At 39.2% G+C, this 23,402-nt stretch overlaps 1 protein-coding gene, 1 long non-coding RNA gene and 1 pseudogene across 2 annotated transcripts; 1 reads left to right on the top strand and 2 right to left on the bottom strand.

Annotated features, from left to right (window-relative positions):
- The first annotated feature begins 118 nt into the window (after positions 1–118).
- LOC133724527 (uncharacterized) lies at positions 119–7,073 on the top strand. The gene is made up of 5 exons (XR_009853753.1): positions 119–900; positions 4,146–4,282; positions 4,664–4,772; positions 5,284–5,505; positions 6,347–7,073. It is a non-coding gene; the product is annotated as an uncharacterized LOC133724527 (long non-coding RNA).
- Positions 7,074–7,159: 86 nt separating this feature from the next.
- On the bottom strand, positions 7,160–20,577 carry LOC133725590 (protein LIKE COV 2-like; annotated as a pseudogene).
- Positions 18,918–22,636, bottom strand: LOC133724525 (pentatricopeptide repeat-containing protein At3g24000, mitochondrial-like). Its single transcript, XM_062151283.1, has 2 exons — positions 20,839–22,636; positions 18,918–19,058 (listed from the first exon to the last, which is right to left on the bottom strand). Exon 1 carries the CDS (start codon positions 22,585–22,587, stop codon positions 21,088–21,090), a length of 1,500 nt encoding a protein of 499 aa, XP_062007267.1. The 5' UTR covers positions 22,588–22,636; the 3' UTR covers positions 18,918–19,058; positions 20,839–21,087.
- Positions 22,637–23,402: the final 766 nt, after the last annotated feature.

The following is a 23,402-nucleotide window of genomic DNA, read 5'->3' on the forward strand; positions in this document are numbered from 1 at the left end:
CTGAAACCCACCGGATGGACCAACTCCCCTTATTAGGGGCCTTGACCAGATACCCAAATTTGAGGTAACATGAACCTATTTACTCCATTAAGAGATTAATGTGCTCACTCACCCAATTTAAAGATAAGAAGACAATTTTAACCTCTAAATATCTCACATCCCTCATCCCTCAGATCGTAGCTAACTCCACCCACGTCGTCACCTTCATCGAGCTGCCGCTGAAACCCACCGGATGGACCAACTGGACCATCAACCCCGCCGGCACCGGCAATGGCCACTGGTTGTCGTCTTCACCCGGCCGGGTTCCACTACGTCAACTCGCGCCTCTAGTCCTTGCACGAGCTCGATAGCCTCCTCGCCGGCGCTCCGATCAACTCTCTCTCTCTCTCTCTCTCTCTCTCATTTGGTTATAGTTTATTTGAAATTTGTGCTTCTTTGTGCAGTACTGCAGTTACGAGGGAGGAGGTGAAGGGAAATTTCATTTTGTTATTACCAGGTTTGAGATCTCTGGTATAGTGGTGCTTCAAATTCGAAAATATGCTTTGATAGTTCTTGATTTTTCAGGGGTAGAATTTGGATGCAGGCTGGTTTCAGAAGCAACCCTGCAACCAATGACTGGATTCTCAAGACGGATGAAGATCAATCTGGTATGGGTTTAGATTAATTGTTAGTGACTGTAACTAATAGTAATTAAGCATGTAATGGACATATCGAAGAAGTGGGAATGTTCCATATTTTAATAGTACCATGTTTCTTTCTTCTATATGATGATCACCAGGTCTTCGTTTCCTCAAAGCTAGCCAAATGGAAGTGAAACTGAGAGTTGTGCATTGCTCATAAAAACATTTCAGCTTTTGCTTCCAGGGCGGAAGTAGTTTTTGAGGAACTTAAGAAGAGCTGGTAATGCTGTAATTTTTTTTACTGAATATTCATATCAGCATGTAATTTAGTGGTTTCACATATGTTTGTTTATTTGCTCTCAATGGTCACTGTAATTAGACCATTGTTGATGTGGGCCTGGTGCTTCGGGAAGCTCGCAAAAATATTGGTGACGACGTGGTGGGAAATAATCATATTACTGTAAGGCAATAATCATATTATTGGGAGGCAATAATCATATTACTGAGGGGCAATAAAATGTTTATTGGGGCAATAATAAGATTATTGGGGGGGGGGGCAATAATAAGATTATTTATTTGGATAAACCTCCGAAAGCTTTCAAAATTCAAAACATCTTCATTTTTCACTAATTATTGATCCCCAATAAACTTGTTATTGGGGAGCAATAATATGTGTATTTGGGGGCAATAATATGATTATTGGGGGGCAATAAAATGATTACTGGGTATTATTGGGGGGTAATAAAATCAGACACCGGAATCCGGTCACCGGTCCGGTAGCCAGATTCGGGATTCCGGTCACCGGACTCCGCGGCCGGCCACTGGTCACCGGAGTCCGGCAAGGTCTCCGATCACTTCTCTCTCTAAGTGACAAAGAAGAAGAGGGCAAAATTGTCTCAAAAATAAATAAAAAAGAATAAAAAAAATACTTAATTGGGTATTAGGGAAATAATCTCTTAGAATGTTTGGGTAAGTGGGCAATCTCTTAGAGTGTTTGGATAAGTGGGCAATTTTTAAGTTAAAATTGGATAAATGATCATTTCCCCTTATTATTATTATTATTATTATTATTAATTTTTTTTTTTCAAACTCAACCCCACCCTTGATGGGGCTCGAACATATTATCTCCCAAATGGGAAGTCACTATCTTACCACCTACCAAACACACTCCACCCAATGACCCAATGGACCCAAATATACACAAAATACAGAAATCCGATGTAGTGACCGGTAACATTATAATGCAACCGATTGATCGCTAACATTTGATAATACTTTTTCTGGTCTTTAACATGTGAATGGCTTAAGCCACTTACGGGAAGGGCGGCGTTGCGCAACCATATTCAAAAACAGTCCGACAAGAAGTAGACTTGAGAGCGATCTTGTGTAAATCACCTAAGCCTGTCGATCTAGAACCAAAACGACCCCTTCATGGCCAAAAAAAATTAAAAAAAATGTAAGTGATCCCCTTAAACATGAAAATCAAATTAGGAGATTGGATTAGACACAACCGCACATCCTAGCCTAGATCGCAAAGCCGGATTACAATGTTTACAACTAAAAAATTCACTAAAAAAAGACCAGCACACTGTCCAGTTTAACATGGTTGTAGAGGATGAAGCCAACCTAAACCAGTCTTTCACTAAACCTCTTGAATGCCATAAAAGGTTGTGCATTTCATGAACTTGAGCAAATTGACATGGTAATTGGTGACAAGGCAAACTTGGGTGAGAGATGCAGCTAGATTCGGAGTTTGAGATTGGTGAATCATATCTCAAGGGAACTGATGACCCATTTTGCATACAACAAATTGACCTTAGGGCGTGAAAACAAACCGAGCCAACCCAAGCATTAGGTGCTTGGTTTGGCTCGTTTTCTATCAAAGCTTAATTAGCTGTATTTGAGCTTCGCTCGCTTGTTTTTAGTCGTCTCTTAATTAGTTGTGTTTGAGCATTAGGTGCCAAGAGTTTGGCTTGGCTTTGTTTCTTGATGAGCATGAACTTCAGCACGGTCAGACTAATTAATAATGAAAAAACTATTTGACATCAAAGAAACATTCTTTTATTTTTTTGAAGTAGAACCTTTTATTAAAAAAGAGAAATTGAAGAAGGGGAGTAGGTGTCAAATTTTGTAATATATACCTTAGACATCAATAGAAAAATAAAAAATTAAAGAAGAATATCTTAAGTTGTCTCTTATGGCCATGCCCATATTTTGCTAGTAGATTCTAGCCTTATGAGCCGTGGACAATCCGCAATGCAATATGTATAACGGTCTTGTCATCACAACCCTCCAATTCATACAATCCAAAAGCTTTGTTAGAAAGTCTACATGTATAATTTTCCATCTGTATCTAGAAGCATGTTGCACTCCAACAAGAAAGAAGTTATTAAAATTTGATTAATCTTGACTTTTTGAAAGAAAGATGTCGATACAAGACAAGTTAATGGAAAATAAGATTCCTTCAACTATACGTAATACATGAAACAAAGTCCAGTAGTTGAAATTAGAAGCAATCCAACAAGAAATGAAATTGACTCATACAAGACAATAGGAAAATCCCTCAATCAGAGTCTTTCTTGAACATTTATAGCATTTAAGATCTCAGCTACTCCCCATCAATCAATCAATCTCAGCGCCACTGAGGTAGAAAACTAGAAACCCAACCATGAATTCTATTCAATGGTCTATGATCACTGCATTGCGCATCTTCCTCCTTCTTTATCTCCCCTCTTGCATTTCCATTGATTCCATTACTCCAAACCAAACCATCAAAGACGGCGACGTTTTAGTCTCGAGCAGGAAGCTCTTTGTGCTAGGGTTCTTCAGCCCTGGAAATTCTGGCAAACATTACGTTGGAGTTTGGTATAACTTATACCAAACTCCAACGTAACGTTTGCCAGAATTTCTAGTGATCGATGTTTGGGTAGCAAATAGAGACAACCTTGTCAATGATTCCTCTGGACTTCTAGTGATCGATGCAGATGGAGGCCTTCACTACAATAAATCTGGGCTTTTACTGCCTAAATTTTACGGTGTGCATTGATCGCGCGCCATAAAAGATTTCCCTTGTTGGTCTTTCACGGCGTGCTATTTATGCGCGCCGTAAAAGACTTCTCTTAATAGTCTTTCACGGCGTGCTTTTATTGCATGCCATAAATGTTACTTTACTAAAGACGGCGTTCTTATGATGTGCGCCGTAACTAAGGTTAACAATTTTGAGATCCCGCTTATTTTTTTTGGCTAAATTCTAATTTCCCACCCAATCTCTTACTAAAAAATTTCACGCTTGACAAAATCACAAAACGAAACGCCCGACCCAAACCCAGACGCTATCAGCTCTCCCTTCCTCTCTTGCCCTTCTTCTCTTAATCCTTGTTCAAACTAATCCAATCATCCAAGGTGGGGGAATACCTCTGTCTCATCTCTCCCAAACTAAATTGGGGTTTCTTTCAGACCTAAGGTCTAAGGATGAACATGCATGAGGTGAATCAATAAAATCTGATTTTGCTTTTGGCTGTAAAGTAAGGTAGCACAGGAAGGGCGAGTCCATCACCACGGTCGCCTACTTGGATTCGGCCGGAATGGAATCATACCCTTGCCACGACATTCAGTTCCTTGATTTCGAGGGTTTCTCTAGTTTCCAGTAATGCCCTCTTCAGGTATGTTTTTCTACATTTTTCTGACTTCAATCCTTCCTCTTCTTGTCTATTGAATTGTTGTGTTATTGAATTGCTGATTTTGGTTTATATTTAGTAAATGTTGCTTTCAATTTGTATGAGACTTGCTCAATCGGTTGCGTTTCTGATCGGACTGTGTGTTTCCTTTTGTAAATCCTTATAGATCTGTCCTTGTTTATCTTTCAATTGGGTAAATTGTTAAGAACTGAGTTTGGTAATTATTCTATCCGATTTTATTTTTACTCATAGAAAAATCATTTGGATTAGTTTCAGATTCAAAGATTTTGTCTGCATTTTATTGAAATTCTGTTCTCTGAAGAGGTTATTCTCTTTCTAATTCAAGGAGTGTTTCTGGTGAACCAGGTTATCAGTAGAAGAGATTGTTTTTTATAGCAATCATGAGTTCGAGCAGTGGAATGAGAACCGACCTGTGCCAAGGTCTTGATGTGTTCAGAAGCACCACTATGAACAGGTCACTTTGATGTCATCTGTTGCTTATTTTGGTTGTTGTCATTGTATTTCGATAGCAAGTGTTTGCATAATGTGATAGTATTTACAAGCTTTAGAGAAAACAGTTGAATATGGTTTCCCGTGTAAGTAGTGTTCAAATGAAGGTCCTTGCGTTTAAAGTAGAGTATTGTATATGTCTTCCCTTCCTTGCTAAGTGAAAATTCCACCTAGTCCAGGATGTACTACTGAGAATACAACTGAATTGTTGAAGTTTCTCCTCTGCACATATAAATTTAGAGTCTTAATTTCCTTTAATTATCATTTACTTTTAGTTTGATTTGGAGTGTGATCCTTGCCAATTAAAGGGTATCAATCACCCCAATGAACCCAGAGCCAAGCTTGTGGTTGATCACTCTTGCAGGCGTCCTTGTGAGTGATTGATGCTAGGGAAAAGTCTTTGTCCAAATCGAAAAACCTGACTCCGCTATGCATGTAGTCTGATGAAGTTACCTTTTCTCTTTGGTTTTACTCAGGCGACGCAGGGCATTGCATATATATAGGAGTGGTCTACTTGGTGATGATCACAGCTTCGCCCAATCTAGAGGTTCACGAGCTGGATGAGCTACCGGAGCAGTGGCGGAGGTTCAAGCTGGCTTGGCTTTGTAAGGAGCTGCCGTCGCATAATTCCGGGGCTTTGATTCAGATTCTCAATGCCCAGAAGAAGTGGATGAGGCAAGAGGATGCCAAGAACTCTGGTATTGTTAACTATAGGTCTCATTGTGAAATTATAATCATTTTCCTTCCATCAGTTTAAGGATTATGATACCAAGAACTCTGGTATTTTGAAAGAAATCTGCAGAAACTGTCCTGCAGCACAGCCTTCTTTGGTATTTCTTTTTCCTGACTTATTGACCTCCAAATGACCTGAATTTTTGATATGTTTTACTTCTGTTAGTTAGCAAAGGATCTGGAAAGTTTCATCGCATTTCGACATAAAGTGAATGTTCTGTGAATTTTCCAAGTTTGGTCTGTAATTGAGAAAGTTCCAGAGTTTTAAATGTTCCTCTGATTTTCTGTTGAGATTTGAACTTCTACTTTAATCATTTAAGTTCTGGTTTTTCTGTATATTGAACTAGACATCCCAATGCTTGTTTGAAAACTGATTCCTTGTCATTTGGATTTGCAATGAATTTTTGGTGAATTTTCTAAGTTGAACACAGTAATTTGACTTGGATTTGACAATCTTATTTCAAATGTCATTTACAATTTTAGGAAAATCTACTCAAGTTTTGCATATTATCACATTTCTTAAAATGATAAACAGATAAGATGGAAGGCTAGCTGTTTCAGGATTTCCAAAACTAGTATAACTAGAACTAAAGTGTGCCACATTTTTGAATGAGTGACCTAGTCACGGATTGTGAGAGTAGTAGGGATCCTTGTAGGCTATGGATGGAAAAAGTTACTCTCTTCTCCAAAAAACTCCATGGCCAAGCTGTTGAATGCACTATGTAAATGCATTATCAAGGGCTGAATATGAATTATCATACTAGTAGTTTCTGGTACAATAAGTAAGGTTTTGAATTTTCATTTCAGGGAGTGCTTTCTAGTGGAACAGAAATAGCCGTGAAAAGACTGAGCAAAAATTCTGGCCAGGGATGAAGAGTTCAAGAATGAAGTTGTGCTGATTGCAAAACTTCAACACAGGAACCTTGTGAGAATCTTAGGCTATTGCGTTCAAGATGAAGAGAAGATGCGAATCTATGAATACCTGCCTAACAAAAGTCTGGACTCGTTCATATTCAGTATGTCTTCCACTTGCTGCAGTACCATAAATTAAGTTAAAGCAAGCAAGAAAGTTATATAATCTAAAAACATATTCCAGATGAAATGAAAAGGACATCTCTGGATTGGACAAGACGCTTGGAGATTATCTTTGGCATTGCTAGAGGGATCTTATATCTTCATCAAGATTCGAGATTAAGAATCATCCACAGAGACCTAAAGGCCAACAATATTCTACTGGATTATGATATGGACCCCAAAATTGCAGATTTTGGTATGGCTAGAATATTCGGGCAAACGAAATTGAAGCAAATACAAATCGCGTAGTTGGAACATAGTAAGTTTCCTCCAATTTGATCGATATCATACTTAATTTTCAGTCCTAATTAGTCATGTGTTATTTCATTTCCTCCAAGTTATGACCACAAGCTAAATGAATGTAATCAATTTGAAAACACAACCTCAACAAGTACACAATCCAAAGACAACAAATTTGGTTAACTATATAATGAAAGAAGTTTACTTAATAATCACTTTTGTTTATGTTGTCATAGTATTTTCAGTGAAGAACTATTTTCAGTGAAGTCTGATGTATACAGTTTCGGTGTTTTGTTGCTAGAAATCGTAACTGGCAGAAAGAACACCGGTTACTACTATGATAATCCTGACTCATGGCGGCCTAAAGTGTTCTAGAAGAGCTGTATTAATGCTGTCACGGGCAAAACCACCCACAAGGAATACTCAGACCAGGTAGTTTCTTGCAGACAAAAATTTAAGGGCCTATGCTGCCTTTGCCCACCCCTTAAATTTTTCCTAGTTCCACCCACGTATGCATGGGTCTTTACCAATTAAACCATCCCTTGTGAGAGCCAAGCATAATAGTAAATAGCATTGCAATCTAAATCACTGTATGTGATTAAATCAATCATTTCTCACGTCCCCAGAAAAAAAATCAATAAAAAAGAGACAATATGGTCACAATACAACGATTTGGTAAATTGAAGAAGGACAAAACATACCTATGCCTTCTCGGATAGTCTATGATATCTTTGGAGTTAACGAGAAATATATCACCTATATATATAGATGATTTGTTGGGACAAAAACACTACATAACTCCTCATCTTCATTATCTGTCTGAAAAGAAAAGAAAGAAGAAAAAAGTGAGAGAAAACCAAATATTAGCAAGTGTTTGACACATCAAACTAAAAGACAATATTTGACATACTTGGTGGCTGGTCAAAAACCCCAAGCCCAAAGTCAATTTTTTAGTTGGAGTAAAGGAAAAAGATCCTCCTAATGTAGGACAACATTTCTTTGCAGGCAAACTGTATACAGAATAATAAAGCGAGGAAACATAAGAAATAGGAAGAAAACTAGAACCAAATAGTATGAAATCCCATTACCGTATAAGTCTCAAGTTAGGTGTGCACAGTCTTTGGCATGTTTTAATCGGTGGAATATTCCAAACAAAAATTGGACCTTAGAACAAAAACATTATCCAATAGGATCTTCTCTTTTGTCTGGTAAATGGTATACAAAGTAAGGACATATTTATCTTCTGCTTCCAAGGCCCACGTATCTACGAACTTCTACCAGAAATATATCAGCAAGGAAGGGATTTAAAGTTCGTCAGCTGGGGGATTCCCAGGGTAGATCGTTGGTCCCATATACCCAGCAATATTCTACAGATGCTGATGATAAGAATACACCTTCAATGACCATCTATACCGAAGATGGAACAACCACATCAATCAATGCCCAACATCTTTGACATGGGTAGCCTTTAGGAGTTTAAGGGCCTTTCAAAACAGTTTCTAAACCATTGCTTGGTTCTTAAAGTATTTTTATTCTAAATGAATTGAAAAGTCAGATGTATTTGAGCAAATAAATTTAAGGGGTTAAGCCCGTATGCCCAAAAACTCATGGTATTTTGCCCATTTGATCCAACATCTAGGTATTTTGCCCAATTACACAAATTTTAGGGGAAAAGACTCATAAGGGTAGTCCTTTCTAAAGTAGTGCCTAGTATATCCTATGCTGATTTTTGGGTTCAAAATTCACTTTTTCGTAGAAAACCCTGTTCCAATTTTTGAGAAAAACAAAACTAGCCTTCAACATGCCTAAGTTTTTCACCTAACGGCTTCCTGCCTAACGGTTACTTTAACAGGCGGAATCACTGCTGCTTGTTTCTATCCAAAGCTGTGGCAAAGTTTTACTAAGCTAAAGGAAATCTGAGCCTAAAGAGAGTATATGATAATGGCAGATCACAAGTAGTAAAACAACAGATAACGGATAACTTTGTTGAAATAAAAATTTGATGAAGTGGGTGAACACACTGAAATTATTTATATAAACATAATTACAAGCTAAGAATCCAGAGCCTCATTCTCAGGTAAACAGCTAAAAAGCTGTTTAGCTATCCATGAGAATGATTACAGTACTTACTTGTAAATGGAAGCACACTTCACACTAGACAGGAAAGAAAGATCACACTGCTACTTCTTGAGAGAAGACTCTTCTGCTCAAGTTCTTAAGCTATTTTACAGATTGTGGAAGTTTTTTGATGTGTGTGGTTTTTTCGATGCCTTTACAAATGAAATGCAAGCCCCTTATATAGAGAGCGGACTCCAAACTTAAATTCAAAACATCAAATATACAGTTCAACTCCGTGATTTCCTGAGTGCTCCTGTTGGTGGAGGTCGGACAAGGAAAAGGCAGGTTCCTTTTTGGGTGAAATGTTTTTCACCTTTCTTTTTTGAAAAGCAAAAGTAGCTTTTGGGAAGAGTCCAAAAGTACTTTCGGTGTTTTCTACACCTGCTGCTTCACATGTTCTCGTCTGTTTCAGAATTATGGCCTAAGACAAAGGAGTTGTTGTCAGCTTGGGCCATTCTATCCGTTGTGGCATTATCTTCAACGTCTGTATCAACATACATCTTGTAGTGGTTGTCATTTTCAAGACGTTCTATCCACTGCATGCATGCCATCGTTGAGTCTATCTCTTTTCTGGTGAGAGATAGAAACAGGTCACTGCTGATTACGTCAGGATGATCATAGGCAGTGATAATAGTTTTTTTCTCCTGCTGCCAGGAAGGTATTGTTGATATCTTCAGAGATGATCTTCTTCATATATTCCAGGGCCATGGCTTTCATTCATGGGATGCTTGAATTTGGTTGTCCGTTGTACCCAACACAGGCAGGTTGTAGATATTTTCTTTGAATAATTCTCACATAATGATATGGAGAAATGTATTCAACCTCGCCGTTTGCCTTTCTAATCCATTCTGGAGGAGTGGATCTGAACTTCAGTCGAAGTGTACAGTCATTTTTTCTGATATTTTTGACTGTGTTGACAATGATGGGCGGCAATCCTTTTAGATCATCATTTGTTTTGCTCCATAGATTATGGACAAAACCATTTTCAACAAGCCAAAGCTTGTGTTCTTGAGGATGTTCACTCTGAACATTAACCAAGTATCTTCCAACGTATGATCCTGAGACAATGAAGAGGGTTGGAGGAACAAGGTCTTCTGAATTGTGTCTTCCTATCAGATTGTGGAAATCATGCCAATCTGATTCATTGAGTGCCATAATAGGGACCCTAGCACTTTCTAGATGTTCTAGGAAGTTAATTTTTTCTTTCTTAACAGCACTCTGCTGTATTTCTTCGAACTGTGGTCTTGCATTCTCGTATAGTTCTTCAGCTAATGCAAAGAGAGCTGGAAACATTAGACCACTGCTTCTTTCCTGAAAGGCAAATAAAAGATTATCCAGAATTGCCTTCTGGTGGTAAGCTAATCTCCTGCCAGTTCTGAACACAGGAGTATCGAACGTTCGAAGTTCATAGTTAAAGACATTTAGGACTCCAATTGGAGTAGGTTTGCTTTTTGGCAAAGCAACAGCCGTCAACGGTCTTGATGAGCCTTTACCGTCTGCCGTTTGAGACGGGCTAGTCAATCCTTTACCCTGGGATTGATCAGTTGTGGCTAAGCCTTTTGAACTTAGCAGGAACCTCTTGAGGATTTTTTCTTTGGGATCCTCATCGGTTTCATGTTCTTTCCCAGCTCTTCTGCTTCTGGGATTGCGACCTTCGTCGTCGTCATCATTTCTTTTACTGAACATGGCTAATTCCCTTGTTAAGGCGTCTGGAAGATAGTTCTTGTTTCCTGCAATTAATTCAACAACATAATCATATTGGTTAAGGAATAATTGCCAGTTAGCTAGTCTTCCTCTATCAGCAGCTTTATCAAGTTTGAAATTTTTGAAATTCTTTACTCTGGCACAATCGGTGCGGACAGTAAAGGGTTTTCCAAGGAAAGCTGGAGAATTTAAAATAGTTTTCTTAACAGCCAAAATTTCTTTTTCCCCTGTGGGATAATTTAGTTCTGCAGGGCTGAACTTGCCACTACAAAATTTACAGATCTTTTCAATGTTAGTTCCAGGCGCTTTCGCCAGAACTACACCGGACCAGTAATTATCACTCGCATCTGTTTGGAGGATAATCTCGTCATTCTCTTCAGGTTGTTGAAGAGGAGGGAGGTTTTTGCAGAGATTTTTTATCTGCTTTACAGTTTTTTCATCATCTTCTGTGAAGTTCCATTTTCTTTTGGAACTCGTTTTAGGTGATAACATTGCTGTTAACCCTGATATTTTTGGGATGAAATCTCTTCCATAATTTATGACACCAAGGAATCTCTCTAGACTTTTGGCATCAGGAATTCTATCTGGGAATTTCCAGATTTTCTCAAGGATGTGAGGTTGGAGTTTTATCACTCCATTCTTGATATTTATTCCTAGGAAATCAACTTCATCAAGGATAAAGAAGATTTTCTTTTCACCTAGGATAATTCCATGCTGAACTATCAGCTTTACAACCTCATGGAGGTGTTTCATGTGTTCTTCTCGGTTTTTGGAGAAGACAAGAATGTCATCTATGTAGACGACGCAGAACTCCGCAACATGTTTAAAGATATTATTCATTTTTCTCTGGAAGATGGAGGGAGCTTGCTTCAGACCAAAAGGCATTACTAACCATTCGTAATCTCCTTGAGGTGTTCCAAATGCAGTGAGAGGCACACTCTCAGGATACATCTTGACCTGCCAGAAACCCGACTTTGCATCGAATTTCGAAAAGACTTTCGCTCCTCTGAGCTGGTTGATCAGCACTCTTACTTGAGCAATTTGATAACCGTCTTTGACAGTCTTTTTGTTGACATCTCTGTAGTCAATCACCATTCTAGCTTTTCCTCTTAGATTTTCTGCATGATTTCTCACGTAGAATGCTGGAGCATGATGAGGGCTAGTGGAAGGTTGAATTAATCTCTTGTTCAGGAGATCTTCAATATCTTTTCTGAATTCTTTTTGGTCTTCCTCTTTGTATTGAGGAATGGCTTTGACATGACAGATAGCATTCATGTCATGCAATCTTAATTCACAGACCACTGGGTCTTTTTCCCAAAACTTCTGAGGATCTACATCGATGTTCTGCTCGAGTAGTTTCTTGATTTTCTCAAGAGTGAGAATTTTCTGAGATTCAAGCTTATTCTGAAAGTGCTTGAGGTTATGCTCGTGGATGAAACTAGCTTCTTCTTCTTCACTAGTTTCTGCTTCTTCTTCTTCTTCGTCAGAAGATTCTTCAACAAGTAATTCTTCTTGTTGTTTGATTTGGAGTATGGGTTCAAATTTGGGTTTGTAGGTAAGATCACCACTATTCTGTTGCGATCTCTGATATTGGGTGGTGAAGTTTGGTCCTACCACACTTTTGGCCTGAGTAAGCCTATCTGCCCAGAACACCCGTTCTCCCTTTCTGAAGCCGATTGCTTCTTCATCCTGAATAAATCTCTGTTGGAGAATGAAATCATTACCCAACAAGAAATCTGCGCCTTGGCCTTCAGATTGCCAGACATTATGGATGGTAAATGTTCCTCCACCAATGGTGATATGAACATTTTTTGCTACTTTATTCATGGTGAGATGGCTTCCATCAAAAGTAACACCAGTAGCTGTTTTCTTTTCTTCTTTCCAGAGTTTTTCTGGAATTGCAAATCTTTTTGCAACTGTAAATCCTGATCCATTATCTACAAAGGCATGTAGATGATATTTTTTATAATCAGGGAATTTTAGTCCAATCTCTATGTAGTTGCTGTATCTACTTGTAGAGACGACTTTCGATTGCTGAAGCTCATTTTCTTGAGCTTGTTCCTCTGGAATGAATGGTTTACATTCTTCTGGAACATTGTTCTGAGTGGGAGATTTATCAAAACTAGAAGGTTTTGTATCATCCCAGTCTGTAGGAATTATCTCTTTGCTATCTGGATTACTGAACCATGACGGAGGGTCATATCTGACTTTATAATCATACTTGCCCGAAGGTTGGCCAAGTAGATCCCATGTTTCAGTAACTGTTATAGCTGCTTCTTGTTTTGCTAAGAGATGAACAGTTTCTGGTGGTTTCACCAGTTCTATATTTTCTGGTGTTTCAACCAGTTCAAAGTTGTCATCGATTTTTTCTTCGATGATGTCTTCCTTTTTCGAGGAAGATGGTTGTTCCATGGTTTCCTGGAACAAAGTTTCTACTTCTTTCTCTTTTTTCTCAGAGAAATATTCTTCATATTCTTGTTCAACCAGTTGGCTGACAAGTCTATTCTTGGTTTTTCTTCTTGCTTCAGCTATGAAGCATTCTTTGTGATAAGTCTTTTTTGATTCTTCACAGAACATAGGGAGACCATTCTTTTCATGACATAAGCAGTAGTCACAAACGAATGTACCAGGGTTCACCTGATAAGAAGTCATTAAGGGTTCTGTCTTGTTTTCTTCCCAGTTTTTGATTCTCAAAACATTCATTTGTCTGGATTCGAAGTACTCTACTTCAGAATCTGTCTCAGACTCAGATGAATCTTCTTCTTCAGACCAGGCAGAGTAAACTGACCTGTCGTCTTCTTCATCATCAGAATAAGCTATTTCGTAGCCTTTCATATTTGCAGATTCTACTATGTGCTCATATTCTTCAAAGAGAGCCTTAGTAGAAGATCTTTTACCCTTTTCCGGGCATTCATTGGCATAGTGCCCTTCAGCTTTACATAACCAACATCTGCAAGCTTTCTTGCTTGGTTGTTTATGTTGATGAGTATTCTTCTTTTTCTTGAAGAATTTCGTTTTTGGATCTTCATTTTGTTGTTTCTTGTAATTGGTACTTTTCTTGAATTTCCAATTCTTTTTTTGATTACTCTTTTTGAATTTTTTAGAGTAATGTTTCTTTTTTCTGTAGAACTTGGATTCATGACATCCCCAGTTGGTTGGCATATCCAGTATTCCATAAGAGAAATTTTCAACTCCTTTGAGTTGTTTCTTGGCCATCTTAGCTCTAAGATTGGCTTTGCATTGTTCTTTTAGTAATTGCCGGATTCTGTCGGCAATTCCTCCAACTGAAAATCTTTCAATTGGTTTTTCTGCTATGCTTTCTCGTACAGCTGTTCTCCATGGTTCAGGGAGTTTCCTGTGCAACAGGTTGACTAGATCAGTGCTTTCTAGTTCCCCAATTGTACAGTAATATTCTTGAAATTCATTCAAGTATTCTTCAAAATATCTCATGTCACAAATTTTGAGAGCATAGATATTTGATTTGGCCGTTTCTCTGGCCTTTTCACTCATATTTGCAGAATCTCCACAGAACTGATCGTACAGGGGTACTGCAAAATCATACGGAGATTTTGAAGCTTTGATATCTTCAAGCCATTCTTTTCCTCTGGCCGTTTCTTTGAAAGAGAAATAATATTTCTTGGCTACTCCTGTGAGAGTAGTTTCAAAGTACATCTGAAGATCAGGAGCTTCGAATTTTCCAAAGGTGAGAGCAGATGCCATCATCAGGCTGTCTACCCATTGGTCAAGAGTTTTTCTCTTGTCTAGAGTTTTATCCAGATCTAACCAGATACCAAAATTGGTAATTGGTACTCTGGGTATCTTGTCCTCTGGGACAAATCTTTGAGAATTTCTTTCTCCATTTCTGCCCGTAGGGGCCTTCTGTATAGGGAGCTTTACCTTTCCCTTTTCTCTGGTGATGGAAGTTTTGGAGCTTTCTCCTTCTTCCATTTCAACATCCTGGTAGGGGAGGAGTTTTCTTTCCTTTCCTGGATTGAAATTTTTCATTTCTTCGATTAGCTTTTCTAATCGTTTTGGATTTTCACAATTCTCAGCTTCTTCATACAGATCATAGAGCTTTTGTGCTCTAAGCATGTTGACTGGTCTGTTTAGATCAGCTTCAAGGTCTTCTTCAGTAATTGGATCTTCAATAGTGGATTTTGTGCCACTAGTACTAGCTTCTCTAGTGCTGTAGCTTCTTCTGAGAAGTTTTTTGTTTATCCTGATATTCTCAGGACAGACATCACTTTTTCTGTGATTGTCAAAATTTAGACTGATTTCTCCAGTCTTTCTGCTTTCATAAATTTTAGCTTTTGCACTTTCTGCTGGTAGCTTCGGACCAGATAATTTCCATTCAATAGGAAACGTTACTTCATTCCAAGTAACCTTGTGGATCTGTTGTGAATGGTTCTTCTGACTGGTGAGGAATCCAGTAGTAAGACCAGGGATGTTTGATATCCTTGTCTTTGGCTCTACTGTAGTACTCATCAGTTTATAGTATATCCTGTATACTATTGCCAATTCTTGCATATCTTTTTTCATAGATATGCCATCTGTCTTGACTCTCAGTCTGAGACAGTGAGCTGCATCTTTCAAGCTGGTAGAGAAGTTGGTGAAGCAGTTGAAATATGCTACTTGGTTGCACAGAGATGCTTCAAGGGTTCCCAAAAGACTAGCTTGAAAATCTTCCAGTCTATTGTCTTGTAAGACACATAGAACTGAACAGTTTATGCCTTCACGAGCTAGAAGCTTTATGCCTACTTGGACTGCTCCAATATGCATAAATTGATATTTTTTTGATCTGGCTCTGGCGACTTCATCTGGAGTGATCATCAGTAGATCTGTTTCTCCTGTTGTAGAGGGGGTTGTAAATTCCAGCAATTTGAAATGATGGCTGTCCATCAGGTCAAATGTTCCCCTTTTGTATATTTGTTTGAAATCTAGCTTTGGTATTGAGGCGTTTTTTACCTCCTGCTCGATTTCATTGTATTCAAATTCTTCAGAATTTAGGAGTTGTACTCCTTTCTTTTTCCCGAAGATGCTCATCATATTGACATTTCGAGTTTCTTTCGGGTTTTCATACCGAATACTAGTAGAATTAGTTGAGGGATCCAGAAAAATCAAGTTTGGAACAGGATTCTCTGGTCTTTCTAATGGTTTGAATCCATTAGTTTTCTTTTTTACTGTAGGCACTTTCTTGTCATTCAGTATAGTCTTCATAGAATCCAGCGTTTTTTGCTGTTCATTGATTTTTTTACTAACTCTTGTTAGCTTTTCTTCTTCCGTTTTTGGAAGATCTTTGATATAATCCAGTTTGTTTTCCAGTTTTTCTAACTGGTGGATTATAACAGGAATTTTTTCTAGATGTTCTTGATATCTAGATATTTCTTGCTGCAGGATCTGATATTTTTCATCAGAAGATTTTAATAGAGAATTCAGTCTCTCTATTATTAAATCAGACATTGTCCCCATTGGGGATTCCCCTGCTAAGCTATTTTACAAGCTCTGATACCAGTGATTTGCGGATCTAACCAATGCTCAGGTAGTCAAGAGGTTTTTGTTCCTCTTCAAGTACATATAGAAGATTATCGATATCTTCTTCTAATTTATAGATCCTGGTTTGGAGTCTATAAATAATATCCCAATAGTTGGGAGTTTCTCTGTTAAGACGTTCTCTATAGTCTTTCAATTTTTCCAACTTTTCTCTTTCTTTTTTCAATTCTTTGCTAGTGCTTTTACAAATAGCATTTAATTCAAGTCTGTCAACGATCGAAATTATGAATAGTAAAACTAACTGTTTACCTTCGAGATAGAGGATGAAATTTAGCTGCAATTATGATCTAGACAAATAAATTCAAGATGGGCCCACCACGTTTCATCAAAGGAAAATAATAGTAAAAGCAATATTGGAATAAGAGAGAGGGGTACTTACGGGATAAACATTTAAGTGAAAGGAATAGTTGGGAGAAAAAGAGAAAACTTTTGTGTGAATGGGGTTTAAAATAAGTTGGTGGAGTGTATGGGGTGGTATTTGGTATTTTCTGGGTAAGTGGTCATTATCCCTAAATTTAACTCTATGATTTGAAATACAGAATATCAACCACAAGACTATTTAAGACAGGAAAGAAATGAATAGAAACATAAAGATGAGAACCTGAAGGGTAACAGTTGATGTAATAAACCCAAAAGCATATTCGCCAACACGTGGGTGACAGATAATTGCTACCTCTTTAAAAGCTGTGGTATTTTGGCCTGCAAGGAATATGTAGCTCTCAGCCCAAAATCCAAATCAAAGCATATTGCTGAAATTACATTGTTCTAATAATACCATTCAATTTAACTTTATTCGGGCTCAGCTGGCAGGTGCACGGTAGATTAGCTTCTATTACTATCAAGTAAATTGTAAATTTCTTGCTAAAGTAAATTCACAATGTACTTAAACACTTCAAGTAGATTAACAGACTATTTTCTGCATGACTGAAGTCAATAATAGAATGTAATAGGGATATTGACCCAATACCCAAATTTAGGCCAATATACTCTCACTTACTCCAGTAAGAGTTTTTTTACTCTCATTCACCCAATTTAACGTTTAATGACAATTTTGCCCTATCAATTCAACTAAAACTCATCTCTCTCTCTCTTTCTCTCTCCAGCGACATCGTCGAGGCCCAATCCGAGGCCACCGGAAACGCACCGTCGTCGACACTTAAATCGGTCCGGCCTCGAGGCGCTCAATATGTCGTTGTGCAGCACGGTTTCAACTCAGACAGAAAGTTCGGCGTAGTCGTCGAGGCACAAATCGGTCCGGCATCGAGGCTCAATCCGCCGACGTGCAGCACAGACTTCGACTTCGACGTGCAGCCCAAATTCCGATTCCGGTTTCGACTTCGACATGCAGCACATACTTCGACTTCGACTTCGACAACGACTCCGACGCCGACAGCCGGGCAATTGGTGTTGGGTCGATGAGGATTTGCAACACCGGAGATATCGATGAGGATCTACACAGCCGGCAACTTGTCGTCTATGGCCGGAAGACGATGAGGAGACTCTTCGATTCGAATGTTCTGATCGTAGGGATACAGGGCCTCAGTGCTGAGATTGGTACTGATTAATCAGAGTGATGAAATGATAGAGTTGGATTTGTCTACTTCAGTTTTGTTGATCGTTTTCGCGTAGTTTTGTGATTACTGATTAATGAGTGAGAATAGAGTTGGATTGCGGAGCTGCTTCATGAACTGTTATATCTATATCTGGTTATACAGTTACCTTTCCATATTAACAATCATGCTAGACAGATCAACCAGCTATGTTCCTGATTAGATTCTTTTTGTGAGCTGGACCTTGTCCATATTTATATATGTGATTGTTGTCGAGAGTCTCTCCCTAGAGTTTTTTCATATTAGGAGTAGGTTGCAGACTTGCAGGTCAGCGAAAATTACTTGTTATTTAATAATATTTTTATTGCGGGGGCCCAATAATGTTTTTATTGCAAGGCAATAATGTTTCAATTGGGGGTCAATAATAATATTATTGGGGGGCAATAATAACTTTATTATGGGGCAATAATGTTTCTATTGGGGGGCAATAATAATATTATTGGGGAGAAATAATATTCTCCCGTGACCTATAGGATCTCTGACGAGCTTTTTGAGGACTTCCGGCGACTAGAGTCGGCGAGCATTGATCGGAATCCGGCGGCGTTGACTGGAGTCCGGCGAGCATTGACTAGACTCCGGTCAAGTCTCCGTTGACTTCTCTCTAAGTGACAATGGGAGGGAGGGCAAAATTGTCTCAATAATATACAAAAAATAATAAAAAAAATACTAAATTGGGTATTAGGGAAAAAAATATATAATTTGTTGGGTAAGTAGGAAATCTTATAAAATGCTTGGGTAAGTGGGGTTAATGTAGCTCAATTTTAGGTAAATGGACATTTTCCCTAAGTTAATAAGTCTCAAATGAAGGCAAACATGGGAGCTAATGGTCTGGTTTTAGTATGCTGCAAAAGTACATGTGCTCTGTCTAGATGCTGCATCCCTGGAACTAATTAAATAAAGCATTAGCTACTGTGTTCAAGTACAGTGCATTTTCTAGATGCTGCATCCCTACTGTGTTCAAGTACTTGTGCATTTTCTCTTCTTGCAATAAAATGCATAGTCACCAAGCATAAACATAAATTAAATAAAGTATTACCAGAGAAATTGCAGAACTATTTTGTTTGGACGCTGAGTAGAGATGCTTAACAAAAGGCATTTTCTTTATAATCCATTCTCCAAGAGAGAAAACAGTGGCACCCATCCATGAGGAAACAAAGACGCCAACAAAGAATACAAAAAGTAAGGATGTGATAAATCCAAGTCCTGCATCACAAACGAAGAGCCTTGAGACACACACGGGATTCCCATCATTCAGTAAACATGGTTTTTCACATTGGAAAGATAAACATGGTTTTTCATAAACATCATTTGACTTATTAGGTGGGCACTCATTACAAGCTAATATTTCCCACACAAGCCATTGACTAAATCCCATTTGGCATTAAATCACCATGACATTTCTGCACTAGGTCTGTAATCTACTTGGCATTACAACTTAAGCTCTTCAGATTTTATGCAACCCAAGACATTCCTACGAGACTGAAGATCCATCATTAACTGCGTTCGCTTCGCCGTTAAGCACATCTGGACTTAAACTATGAGGACCGTTCTGAAGAGGACGTCCGCAACCCAGAAAAAGTGCGGACGTCCCTCCTCCAGCGTCGAGAAGGCGGCGATGGCTGCGCTGCGGTTGCCGGACGAACCCTCTGAACATTCCGGACCACTTTCCAGTCGGGTGGACTCGCCGGTAATCACTTTCTAGTCGACCTTGATCAGACTACCACTTTGCAGTCGACCACGCGGCCCAGACCTCCGACCTCAATCTCTTTGGCCTTCGTCTTCACTGCAAACTGGTTTGGGATGCATGTAGCCTCCGTCCGGCAAGAGGCGTGCCGCAGTCGGAGCTGATCGCGGAGAAAGGAGGGAAGTCTTGCGAACGTCCTCAAGACTATTTTTCTGGGCTGCCTTTTATCTCTTTGGAAGTGCGAAAGCTGAAATGGGGGGTGGAACGATGTCTTCAGCTCAATGTCGCGCGACCTAGGTAAGTCTTTAAGCCTCAAAAACCAAAACTTCGTCGTCTCGGAAAAAGACCCCCAAAAAAAAAAAACACTGCGCGTGCACATAGGATGCCTCACGCGTCGCCTTCAACGCCTTGGTTGCCGCCTTATCATCGAAACTCACTCAAATTTATGCCAGATTTCCGCCTTTTGAGCCTCAGGCATGCCTCAAGGTGCGTTTTTTTAATTCATTGGACCACGTAATGTTCCCTGCACTTTCCAAAACCTTCGTATTATCTTGCCAACCTTCCTACCTCAAAATCAAAATTGAATTTCTCAATAAAACTACCCCACTTTACGGTCCTTGAAGAGTGGCATCACCAAAAGTTATACAACCGCCAAAAAAAAAATTGTATCAACTATAGAAAGGCATGCTATTATCAAGTTTTTCGCTGTTTGCCTCACTTTTTAAAGCTGGTTTTCAACAAAGATCACTAATTATACATTCATAACTTACCATAGATCTCAATGCCAAGCTGCTCATAGAGTGGACTGAAGAACCCATCAACCACCATGTAATGAAAAAAGTAACAGCAACGGGGAAACGAACTACACTACAAACAATTCAAGACTACTCTCGGCTTAGAAAATCCTGTGAATCTGATCAAGAACTAGACATCAGAAAGGAATATCTAAGCTGCAGAATAAGATAGTTGGTTATATACCACTTCGTGCTGCAAGCAGGATTCGTTCTAGTAGACAAGCACAGATTATTAGTGAGGAATGAGTTATATGTTACATTCATAAATAAGAAGAGAAGAACAGAGTGATTTTCAGATGTGATTTACAGATGCATGTTCTAGCTAGCTTAAGATTGTATAGTTGTCATTACTATGGATATACAGGTATAGTTAACATAGTCTAACACTAGTAATAAGAAAAACACTCAAGATTTAAGATGGTGCCAAATCAACATATGTAAAATTGTGTCAAACAAACACAATGCTACAAGCCATCTCAATATTTGACAAGGTAATTGGCATACAATTTTCAATCACGTATATACCTCAGAGTTTAGCTGAATCTAAGAACAAAATCTTTCCGAGTCCTGCCATTCCAACATCAGATGACTCCTTCTCATCCTCGTCCTAGTCGTCATCTGATTCCACGGCCATGTTGCAGCTTCTACAAAATATGATGGTTGCTGGAGAAAGGGAGAAGAGAAAGAATGAGTGTCTCAGCTTCTACAAGAACAGGTATTTTTATGTCCATCTTAAAAGTTGTATCCACCTTTTCTTCATATTGTAATGTTGAATCAAATCCAACTATAACCAGGAGTTTTTCTTATTCCTCTATCATACATGAGCTTCCGTACTCCTGCTGCATCATCCCAGGAGCCTCCTGTCAACAACACATTTGATAGCAGTATGTAAGTTGCAGGATCATTTGGGCACAGTTGCTGAAGCTTTGTTGCAGAATGAAGAGCAAGTTCTCTGTTTCCATGAACTTGGCACGCACTAAGTAGAGCTTTGTATACTGAGGCACCTGGCTCTATTGGCATGCTATTAACAAAGGCTTCCGCTTGGTGAAGGGTTCCAGCCCGACCAAAAAGATCAACGACGGTAGCATAATGCTCCACCTTAGGTGGTTCAGGCAAATCATCATTTGTCATTAGATTGAAATACTCAAGCCCTTTGTCCAACAGACCAACATGGCTACAGGCAGTTAGTACAATCAGGAAGGTGGTATTATTTGGTTTGACCGCTGTTCTTCTCATTTGCTCAAACAATTCAACAGTCTCCTTCCCAAATCCATGATGTGCATAACCTGATAATAATGAATTCCAGGAGACCACATCATGTTCTTTCATCAAAGTAAACACCAACTTTGCATCATGGACAGCACCGCATCTTCCATACATTGAAACAAGCCCATTCTGAACACATAAATTTGAAGCATGTCCACTCTTGAAGATGAGAGCATGGATTTTCTTTCCCTCTACAAGTGCTGAAAGAGTTCCTGCTGCTCTTAAAATGCTTGTAAATGTGAAAAAATCCACAGCAACACCGGCCTGCCTCATTTCAGAGAAACACTTCAGAGCTTCCTCACTGCTCCCAATATTACAAAAATCCGCAATTACTGCTTTCCATGAGATTTGATCCCACACTGAAACACAGGAGCAAAGCGCACGGAAGTCCTCCAAGCTACTATTAGACTCTGAATATAAGGTCAAAAGGGTAACCACAATATACACGTTGGAATCAAACCCTTCTTTCACTATCCGGCAATGGATTTGCCTGCAACAATCCCAAAAGTCCATGCTAGCAAATGAACTCAACAAACTATTATAAGTGACATAATTCGGCTTGAGACCCAACCTCAGCATTTCTCTCGCTAAAGTCATTGCCTCATCAGACTGTCCGCTCTGCGCACACCCAGTAACCATGGAAGTCCATGTCACAACATTCTTGTCTCGCATTTGATTAAACACCCGCCATGACTCTCTAACCTTACAACACTTGGAATACATATCAATCAATCCTGTTCCCACCACAACATCATCACAAAGCCCCATTTTCAAGCTCAAACCATGCACCTGAGCTCCAAGCTCTTCAGCTTCTAACTGTGCGCAACAGACCAACACCCCCGAAAAGCTGAACGTCGTCGGCGGCTCTGTTCCGACCCTTAACATGTCCAGAAACAAACGAGTTGCTCTCAGTGGCGAATCAGCTTGCAAATAACCAGAAATCAAACAAAAACGTTTCTGTGAGGCGTTTCGTCGAACACCTTCTGGGCGTTCCACGACTTGCCACATTTGCCGTACATGTCAACGAGAGAACTGCATATATAGACATTCGAACAAAAATCCAACTTGATAACAATGGCGTGAATGGCGCTACCCACATCGAAAGAAGCCGATGTTGCGCAGAAAGATATGATTTTGGTGAGGTTTTGAGGGGTTGGTGAAGACCCAGACAAGAGGTCCAAACCTACTAGTTTTGATAGCTTCTGGGTCATTGTCATGTTGATATTGTTGGGAAATTAATCCCCCGTCACGCAAGTATTATTAGTAGAGATGGAAATAAGAAATAAGCAAGCCAAGAAGACAGCAAGATTTAACGAGGTTCGGCCAATATCCTTGCCTACGTCCTCGGAGAGTTTCACCTTCACTAATGAGAGATTTACACAAGTACAAGATTACACCGCTCAAATTTATACACAATTCGAGCACTCAAGTTTATACCCAACCCGAGCCCTTATATCCAATCGGATACCCCTTGTACACCCTCTCTCAACCTAGAAGATTACTCTATCCCAAGAGCTATTCACACAACTCACTTTTTCTTCTATACACGAAGACCCGAGTTGCTCACAAACTCTTTTTGTTTCTGCTCTCTCCTTACTCTCTTTGTGCTTCTGCCCTCACTTTCTCCTTCTGCTGCCGATATGGGAATATATATCCCACACTCTCACACTCTCTCTCCACCTCTTTCTCCAAAGCCGGATGCTTTCTTCTTTTTATTTATTCTGCATGCTTTTCACTTTTCCCCTTTTCCATTTCACATGCAAACATGTTTGCCGCATGTTTTCATCTCTCTTGTCTCCCACATGCATTCTCCTTTACAAGGT

This window comes from Rosa rugosa, chromosome 1 (assembly GCF_958449725.1).
Source record: "Rosa rugosa chromosome 1, drRosRugo1.1, whole genome shotgun sequence".
NCBI classification, from domain to species: Eukaryota; Viridiplantae; Streptophyta; class Magnoliopsida; order Rosales; family Rosaceae; genus Rosa; species Rosa rugosa.